This window comes from Alosa alosa, chromosome 7 (assembly GCF_017589495.1).
Source record: "Alosa alosa isolate M-15738 ecotype Scorff River chromosome 7, AALO_Geno_1.1, whole genome shotgun sequence".
NCBI lineage: Eukaryota > Metazoa > Chordata > Actinopteri > Clupeiformes > Clupeidae > Alosa > Alosa alosa.
The window spans coordinates 26,264,598-26,274,597 of record NC_063195.1 but is presented as its reverse complement, the minus strand read 5'-3'; the positions used below and the strand labels follow the sequence as shown (position 1 = coordinate 26,274,597).

Below are 10,000 nucleotides of genomic sequence, written 5' to 3'. Positions count from 1 at the left end.
CTGCGTCAGAGCTGGACCGCGCTGAAGACAGCCACTGTGGGGTCATGGTGAATGGCACCGACCTCTCCAGGAAGCTCCTGGTCTCCAGCCCCAACTCCCTCAACCCCCTGTCCAAGCGCATCAAGGTGGAGAAGGTAGAGAAGGACCTGGACTCCCCGACTCCCCCGACGGCCGGCTCCGTGCCGCCCATGTCGGAGAACGTCTACTCCCAGTGGCTGGCCGGCTACGCCGCCTCGCGGCAGCTCAAGGAGCCCAGCTCCATGTTCTTCGCCATGGGGGACTCGCGACAATCGCCCTTCGGCACGTCCTCCGAACACTCCTCCTCGGAGAACGGCAGCCTGCGCTACTCCACGCCGCCTGGCGATCTGGACGGGATCGGCGGCGTTGGCGGCGGCGGCGCATCGGGCCAGCGCAGCGGTGCCGGGAGTGGCGCCAGCACCCCTCACCTGACCGTCCCGCCCGTGCGGCCCAGCTCCAAGGACAGCAGCGGCGGCGGCAGTGGCGGGAGCAGCAGCGGAAGTCGCCGGAGCGACACCTGCGAGTACTGCGGCAAGGTGTTCAAGAACTGCAGCAACCTGACGGTGCACCGGCGCAGCCACACCGGCGAGCGGCCGTACAAGTGCGAGCTGTGCAGCTACGCCTGCGCCCAGAGCAGCAAGCTCACGCGCCACATGAAGACGCACGGACAGATGGGCAAGGACGTGTACAAGTGCGAGATCTGCCACATGCCCTTCAGCGTCTACAGCACCCTGGAGAAGCACATGAAGAAATGGCACGGAGAGCGGCCACTCAGCGAAGACATTAAGTCCGAGTAACGGGCGGTGGGTGGACGAGAGGGGAGGTTTTCAGAGGTGAGGAGAAAGGATGGATGGATACGACAGGATTAAAAAGGTTCTTACCCATCCACCCTCCTACGCACCACCGCCATTTTCTCAGCCCTCTGTTGAGTTCTGGTTCTTAAAGGACGTGAACGAAGCTTAGCATGTTCATTGCGTCCACACACTCGGAAAGGGTGGACACAGAACAGTGGATTTTTGGGGCAGTCCCATCGAACTAGCAAAACCCTGGAGCCTCGCTAAATGTGCAATAATTTACATTGTTGTTTTTCTACCTTTTTATACAAAAAAAAAGAAACATACGAAAATACTGAACGGCATGCTTAGTGTGTTAGTGCTGATCGGTTAGCTGTAATTGTTGTCGGTGACGTTTTGTACTTTGTGATGAGAGAAAATCCATGCTGCAGACACACTGTTCTACATATCATGTACAGATTCACATCAGTGACAGGATCACAATCACAGTCTACACTCACAACGAGGACATGACATGCAAACAGATCTTTTAAAAAGTGTAAAATATTTTGATCATGAAAAATTACAACAACAAAAAAAATTAATTGGATTGCCCACAAAATTATGATCATGAAATAAGTTACCTTAGATAGTAAACATATCTATTGGAATTTATTGTATGGTTTCTTTTTGTAAAAAAAAAGACAAAAAGACAAAAAGATAAATGAGTGCCTTGGATATCTTTACACATATGTTTATCCAGCCATATGCTACAAGCTTGGAGTCTTAACCAGAAGATGATTATGGTTATACTCAATATAAGGGTCTTGCATCAAGCTCCTGAAGGACATTGGCCAATCATATGACACAAAGTGCAGCCATGTATTTCGAGAAAAAAAAATGTTTTTCACTGATTATTATGTGCATCAGTATGCCTTTGTTTGCTACCATGGCAATAAGTGCTTTTCAGTTTCCTGAGATTTTGTTTTGGTACCAAGTGATACAAGGTACAGCAATTATCTGTTTATTTTATAAATCCACTATGTTAAGTTCCTAATATTTTTTGGGGTGTATTTTACTTATGAACATTAAACCGGCTTAGTTTGGTGAGTAGCACGCAACTATGTGGCCGTTGTTTTTTAGCCTTGAACTCTTAGGCTGACCCTTGACCCAGAGGTCAATTTAGTTCTGACAGGCCTAACGGATGAGGAGAAAAGACTTCTGGGACATGTCGAGTAAAAGGGGGAAGGGAGAGAGTTCTGAAAGTAAACTTTCAAAAGAAAGAAAAGAAAATCCCTCAGTCCACCACCACAGAGTCTTTCTCTAACTCTGACTTGTCAGACGACTGTTAGTTATCTCATTATTTTAGCGACCCCCCCCACCCCTCCCATTTTTTAGTGTTTAGAGGAAAGTTAAACTACTAGTATGTTACTCCGAAAATCTAACTCGAAAAAGGATACCCCTGCTCTTTAGAAAAAAAGCACTTAGCTAAATGATTTCTTGTTGTCGTTTGTATCCCAGCCACAGGCTGTGGCGCCATGCTGTTAGCAGCACATTGGCCATCTTGTTTGACATTGAGAAAAGCACTTGTCACTCTGCCTTGCGTTCTGTATCTGTCTCTTTAATCGGAGGTACAGATGGTCGAGTATAAACTGCGATGGCTTTTTATTTTGTTTTTGTTTTTGTTTTCAAATGTACAGGACAAATGCGTGCACTGTTCAGTTGTTCCTGGTTTACAGATAAGACGTGTTTCGAGGGAGAAAATAAAAAGCCTTTTGTTATGCTCACAGTTTATCGTGGCTATCATGTTTTTTTTCACACAAACATTTTTTTTTTGTTTTGGAAAAAGAAAGATCAAATAAGAACAACAGGGTGAAATTGTGCTCTTAAGTCATGTTTTGTTCACAGAATGCTGTAGTTTGGATTCTGGGTTTTCAGTGCAGGGATCAAGCATGGACCTCTCTGCTTTCACTTGAGAATGACACAGACTTGCTGCTCCAAGAGCAAGGATTTTTTGATATATATTACATGCTTTTATATATATATAAAAAGACTTTGTTTTCAACTTGTGTTTTTTTTCCCTGTGTATTTCACAGAAATTTAATTTAAAATGTTTTTTTTGTGTGTGTGTGGGTGTTTCTCTTCATGTATCGGTGGTATTGAGGACTTGATCACTATGTATAGTTCAAATGTGGAACTGGTCTCTCAGTTTTGTTATTTTGCCTTTGCTACACGAAAACGTCAGGTTGCACCATGGAGAGATTTAAGATGACAAGAATATTGAGGACTCGAAGTGGAACACACAAGTGTTCTCGAATCTGAAACAATTTCTGTCTGCCTCTTTACTTTTTTTGGGGGTGGTGGTTGGGGGTGGGGGGAAAGGATGGGGTTGGGATCGGGGTGGGAATGAACTAAAGTTTCACATAGTGTAGGCATGACAGTATTTCTATAGAGGCTTGTATTTTAACTGTTGCTTGTTCCCTTCAAAAGAATCTTCAAATTTTTGTTTTGTTTTGTTTCCATTAGATTTAAAGCCCAACATGCTGCCATCATATTTTTTTTCTCCTTAATTTGGCAGGATAATATAGTGTGAATAATAATTTTTTTTTTAAAATACATTTGAAATATATATGTTTATAAAATAGATATGTGGCATTTAGTGGATAAAATAAGACTATGTGATGGTCTTTTTAAAACAATCCTTCTGAAATAAAGCCGCTGTACTGAATCAGAGGTAGATGTACATATGTTTTGGTTGATCTCCTCTCCTGCCTTTCTGTATGCAGTAATGCACGTGGTTGTTGGGTTTCAGTAGTGTGTTATTATTATTATTATTATTATTATTATTATTGTTGTTGTTATTATTTTCGATGTACCTTTAAATCTGCCATCAGACAGACATTCCAGCCATCTCGAAAGGAACAGAAGTCATATGCAATTAATCAGAAGTTGTCAAATAAAATTGAGACGCAATTTTAAAAACGAAAACTATTGTTTTGTTGTGGTTGTTTTTTTTGTGGTGTTGTCAGGGGGTTGGATTCATAAGCATACGAAACATGAAACTACAAAGGATGAATCTTGCTTAAGTTGGTTCTGTTTTGTTTTCTTTTTGTAATGGATAACATTCAAACAACACATTCAGTTTTTTTTCCCCTCGCCATTTTGGTTTCCTTTAAAGGCATTCACTACCTGAGCTCCAACATGAAGATGATATTCTTATTTACTGATTCTTCAATGTTCTAAGAAAAGGAAAACATAAGCTCTGTAGCAATGTTTGTTTTTTGCAGTGCACCAATCACATTGATGATTTCAGTCACCTGGTGCTTGTCTTCTTTTTAATAAACAAATGCTATTATTGAGCAGTGATGTAACATCTCCTTGTTGAGTTGTTGACATTGTGTTGAGCTGCGTTGGGTTGGGGGTATCTTATTTTTTTCCGGAAAGGTTCTGCTTTCTCCTCTCTCCTCCCACAGCACAGTTTCAGTCCTGAAACATAAAACAAAATAAAAATATAAACATAATTTTGTTTGTAATTTTTCCCCATAGACCCACAGTGCACGCCCTAACTTTTTGTTCTGCTTGACAATCTATGAAAGGGAAGCTGATTGCATTTAGACCTAATTACTGTAACCTGAGCAAACTGGCAACATTAAGTACACTCTTGTGCGTGCCTTTCACCATCCTTCAGTGATCAATTAAAATAGGACAATTGCATCACTTTTACAGATGGACCATCTTTAAACGACCGAAGAGTCTCCACAACAGCATTACTTTGTACTGACAGTTTCTCAGGAAACCACACTGGATATCGTCTACACTCAGATATCACCTATTTAGAGGCTGTACTGTAGCTGTGTTTCGTCCGGCATCGTCCATGTTTAAAACCACAGAGTATCCACAGAAAGCTCTGTCATGATAAGGCCTTAGAGTTTGAGACACTTTGCGAAAGTTCGGCCGGGGGACGAGGACAGATGTATGACTAGATGTACTCCATGGTGGAGGATCAGGAGTACTCCGGGTGAAATGAGGGGGTTGGGTGGAGGTCCAGGTGTGTTTACCCAGTGCTATGAGCAGGAAGGGGTGTATGGGGAGGGGGGAGGAAAAATGGGTGGAAGTTCATCTACTTTGTCTCCAGCCTCTTCTGTTCAGTTTCCTGACTGTGGCTTATTTCACTCACTCTCTCTCTCTCTCTCTCTCTCTCTCAATCACAAGACACATAAACAACTGACCCCCTAACATCCACAAACGCCCAAACTCTTATCCTGCTCAATTTCTCTCTCTTTCCCCACCTTTCTTTCTCTCTCTCTCTCTCACCTAGCGTGCCTGTCCCTTTCTCAGGGTGCGGAGGAGTGGAGTAGAGCATAGAGGCCGGGGTGTTTGCAGAGCAGGAGGAGAGAGATTAAAGTCCGCTCGTTATTGAGAAAGGATCCCCACCTTCCTTTTTGAGAGTGTCGACAGATGAGATGAAAGCCTGTGAGGCTCGAGGGGAGGGGGGCAGAGGTGGAGTGGGGAGTGGGTAGGAGAGGGAGTAGGGGAGTGGGTGGAGTGGTCAGGGGATTGAGAGCAGAAGGGAGATCTGTCTCCTCACTTCTCACCCAAGTTCAATGTCAGCAGGGGTTACGGTGCTGGGTCGTGCAGCAGATCCAGTCCAGCCGCCAAGCTGGTCATGCATAGCCAGCAGGCTTTAGCAGGCTTTTCCCATAGCTGTTCCACACACACACACACCCACACACACACACACACACACACACACACACACACACACACACACACACACACACACACACACACACACACACACACACACACACACACACACACACACACACACTCCTCCTCTGGTCTCTCCACACACTAATAAAAGGATCTGTCAGACCACTTCACAAAAGGATTCCCGTCGTCACATATGCGACGGCACGACAAAACATGTTAGCGAGACCTGCCTGAAACGAGGCATTTTATCTTCTGGTACTTTGTGTTCCTGCGGCTGCCTCATGTACAGTGGTAGCTCAGATCTATGTGTTGGGTTCTTCTGCCCTTTTTACTTTGAGATGATGTGCCTCCACAACTGAAGAGTAGCTACACTTCAATGGCCCTTGAACCGGTCTGGCCACAATACACACATGTAGATAGAGACAGACACAGGATTCTCTTGTCAATGAACTCTTTCAACAACCCTTTCAACAATAAAAACAGAAACAATGCTTGACCATTCTATTTGGTTCCCAATCTACTTCCTCTGCATTAAGATAACATATGGAATGTTAAAACGGAGGCCTTGTGGGGCCAACTATGATAATGGAACTCTCTTGAAAGGGTCCATAGAGTAGGTAAGGCAAAAACGCCAAACATCCCCTCCCTCCTCCTCCTCCTTATCTACTTCCATCATCTCCACCTTTTTCTCTCTTTCTCTCTCTCGCCTTGTTGTCTCTGTTTATAGTTTGGGGAGGCCTCAGTATGTGGTGGTGGTGGTGGTGGAGAGGGGGTGGAGGAGAGGAGATTCCTAAGTAGTCTTTCTATGGAGGCTAATCCACACTGAGTCTTCACTGTCTGGGATGGAACGACTCCTGCTCTCTGCCTCTCCTCCACAACCCCACTCACTGAGAAAATGAGAGAGAGAGAGAGAGAGAGAGGGTGAGCGACAGAGAGGAATGGAGGGAAAAAAACAGATAGAGTAGTAGTAGACACAGAGAGAGAGAGAGAGGGAAAAGAGGGATGGGGAGAGACAGAGTAAGAGGGAGGATGAGAGAGAGAGGGCAACAGGGGTAAGGAGAGAGAAAGGCAGAGAGAGAGAAAGACAGAGAGAGAGAGAGAGAGAGAGAGAGAGAGAGAGAGAGAGAGAGGCCCAAGAGCAGCTGTGGTGAAGAAAGAAAAGAAGAGGAGAAGAGGAGGGGGTGGGGCTTCTCAAAGGCCCACTAGAGGTCTAATCTGCAGGGACAGCTGACAGGTTGAGACCCTCAGACAGGCAAGGGTTCCTGGGATAGAGGGAGGGAGAGAGAGAGAGAAAGAGAGAGAGGGGGGGGGGGAAGCTGGAGAAGGGGAGGGAGAAGTGGGAGGGAGAAGGGGTGAGAGGAGACAGATCTCTGTCCAGGCAGGACTGTGAGGGGAGCAGAGGAGAGAGAGAGAGAGAGAGAGAGAGAGAGAGGGAGAAGAGGAGAGAGAGAGAGAGGCAGAGAGGGAGAAGAGGAGAGAGAGAAGAGAGGTTCTTTTTGCCCCTCCTGTGGAGCTTCAGTACAACTGGAGGTGTTTCCCTGTTCCTAGTAATCAGCTGTGTGGATCATTGTAGATACGGGTGGACACAAGCAGAAAAGAAGTTACAGAAGCACTAACACACTCTCTCCCCTCTCACACACACACACACACACACACACACACACACACACACACACACACACACACACACACACACACACACACACACACACACACAGCCCAATTTACCTATGTATGTGCACACACATATGTTATATCGTGTTGTCATGGGCCTACTATCCTTGCATGTTCATACTACCAACACACACTTGCTTGCAGACCCCCACACCCCCAACTCTCTCACACACACTCTCACACACACACACACACACACACACACACACACACACACACACACACACACACACACACACACACACACACACGTCTGCACACGTGTGCTCACAAAGTGTCTTCGGGGACGTGACCTCTCTTGCAAAGCCTCCCTCTCCCTGGCCTCTCTCTCTCTCCTTGTGTGAAGGCTGGAGGGGTCAAGGGTCAGCCTTTGGGCGGGAGAGACGTGGTGGGGGTGGTGGAGCTGGTGGTGGGGGCTTCGTGAAGATTAGGTTTCACATGACTGAGCACCTTTGTTGAGACGCTGGCCACTGAAAAAAAAAAAAAAAAAAGAAGAAGAAAAGTCGGAGAGGTTCATGGAGGTTGCGTGTCTGTCTAAAAGAGGAGGCCCACTACCCCACACAAACTGCACTGCCCAATCCTCAACTTCTGCAAAGCCCTCACACCCTTCAACCCCCACCACCACCACCACCACCAACCCCACCACCCCCACCTCGGCCCTCTCAGATCTCCGGTCATTTGTATTCTCTGTGAGGCAGTAGCCAGTCGGACAGGCAGGCAGGGCCAGGGGCCTTGGCGGCCATCTTGGGGGTGGTGTCGTCAGCGGCGGCGGCAGCAAGGCATTCTTCTTCTGTCGGCTGGACTGGAGCTGAACCGTCACTGCGCGGTGTCACGGCGCGGCGTCAAGCCTTGAAATCGAAAGAGAAAGGACTTTGAGATTGAAAGAGAGGGAAAAAAAGGGGAGAAGAAATGGAATAACAGCATAAAGAAAACAAAAACTAGAAAAAACAGAAAACATGAAGCCAAAATGGACACCGAGTTTTCCAAAGCAGCAGGTGGACATCCAGAAGTTTACAAAGACAGGCTAGAGAGAGAGAGAGAGAGACATTGCAAAGAATCACATTTAATGTACACAGACATATACGCAACACTCATGTTTGTCATATATGGTAAGATGTATGGATTACTTTTTTTGTCAACAATGTCACCCAAAGTCCTCAAACTTTGCCCAGTCCTCTGATACAGTCAAGAAGCGTGAACTCTGAAGAGCATTTCCGGTCACGCCGATCAGACCAAATGTTTTCCTCGAACACGACCTCACATGGTGTGAACTTTCTTTAGGATGATGTAGACATGGACAAACACATATGTGACTTATCTCAACCCATACAGGACATTTCAACAGGCCGTGTGTAGTGGACACTTTGTCCAGACGTCACATGGTTATTGCCTGTTTGCCATGGAAAGGGGGGGGTCAAACAAATTTCTCAACGATCTTTGGTCAGCTTCACAGTGTGGTGATCTTGACCAATCACCACTCAAAGCTGACCCTGAAACGGACCCCAGAACTGCCATTGGAGGTGAGAGGGCAGATCATTCCAGACGTTTCCGCAAGCTGCACCTAAACCAGGTGTGCATGGAGGGTGGAGCGTGGACCCCCCCACACACACACACACACACACATCCTGCCCCAAGACAGAGGGAGCACACCTGTCCACTGCCATGACCCAGCGAGCCTGAAGAGCATTCCCCCCTGAGGTTGCTGAGCTGCTGTTTAGAAGTTACAGGGTCACTGTTTAGAAGTTATAGCAGCTCTGTTTAGACAAAGCTCCACTCCAAAGGGTCACTTTATCAGCAACCTCCAACCCCTGTCTGTGTGTGTGTACAGTCAGAGAGACAGTAGGGCGCCGTTTTACGACCCCCTGTCAATACAGGAGCCAAAGTTCACCTCTATTATCTTCCTTTTTTTATCACTCTTCCTGTTTCCCCTCCCTCTTTCTCTCTTTTTCCAGGACTCTACATTCTGAAGACTGAAGACTCATGTCATTCTGGTGGAGACAATAATTATTCCATGGTTTTATTCAATTAATATCTGTTTTCTCATTCGTTTTTGTATCAAGTTCAATGTTTAGAGGTGCTCTATGCGATGCCGGGTAACGTCGCTTCTGTTGACTTTCAAACAAAACAGAGAGCTAGCTCACTACTTCCTCCCCCTCCTTCCTGTGCAAATGAAACTCTCCTAAACGCGCATCTCGTCTGTGATTTGCTGGAACAGTTTGTTTTGTTTTTATGGGCTAGGTTTGCCCAGGTTGTTTTTGTTGCCGTTTTTGGAGCCTGGGCTGTCCACAGAAATTGCATTTTTTACAGTGTATTCAGGACACAGATAGCTAGAGTTTGGTTAGGTGATGTTTGCAGTAAGTGACATAAAATGTTTTAGCCTAAAAAACGCGTGGCAACGCTTAAATCACCTCTAAGTTCAAGTTCTAAGGCCTACACAGGACCGGCAAAATTGAATAGAATCTATTGAAGTGAACGAGGCAACGCATACGGCAAGTGGAACAACGGCCATCGCATCGCTCTCATCGACTCCTTTCCGTTTTCAGGGCGATTTTGATACGTCGTAATAGCAACACAGCTGTCTGGTCAGTGTATCTCCACTGAATCGATGGGTGAACGCATCGCCAGTAGTGTGTGTAGTAAAGCGACGGAACTTAATTTCACCGTTGCGGTTGACTGTCGCATCGCCAGCCGTGTGTGGTGGTTTATTGTTCTCCCCAGAAACAATCCAATGCATCCAGTCCTCCCCTTCAACCAGCACAAATTCAACCACCAATTAGTAATCTGCTCCTCAGTTCATCCATCCATCCACTCTGCACTTAACC

At 46.1% G+C, this 10,000-nt stretch overlaps 1 protein-coding gene across 1 annotated transcript in view; it reads left to right on the top strand.

The window, feature by feature from the left end:
* Positions 1-2,578, top strand: part of bcl11ab (BAF chromatin remodeling complex subunit BCL11A b) — a 35,339-nt gene extending 32,761 nt beyond the window's left edge. Inside the window, exon 3 of the mRNA XM_048247240.1 lies at positions 1-2,578. This exon is cut by the window's left edge and continues 1,302 nt beyond it. Within this exon, the coding sequence (XP_048103197.1) occupies positions 1-815 (815 nt within the window). The 3' untranslated portion in view covers positions 816-2,578.
* The last annotated feature ends 7,422 nt before the right edge of the window (positions 2,579-10,000 follow it).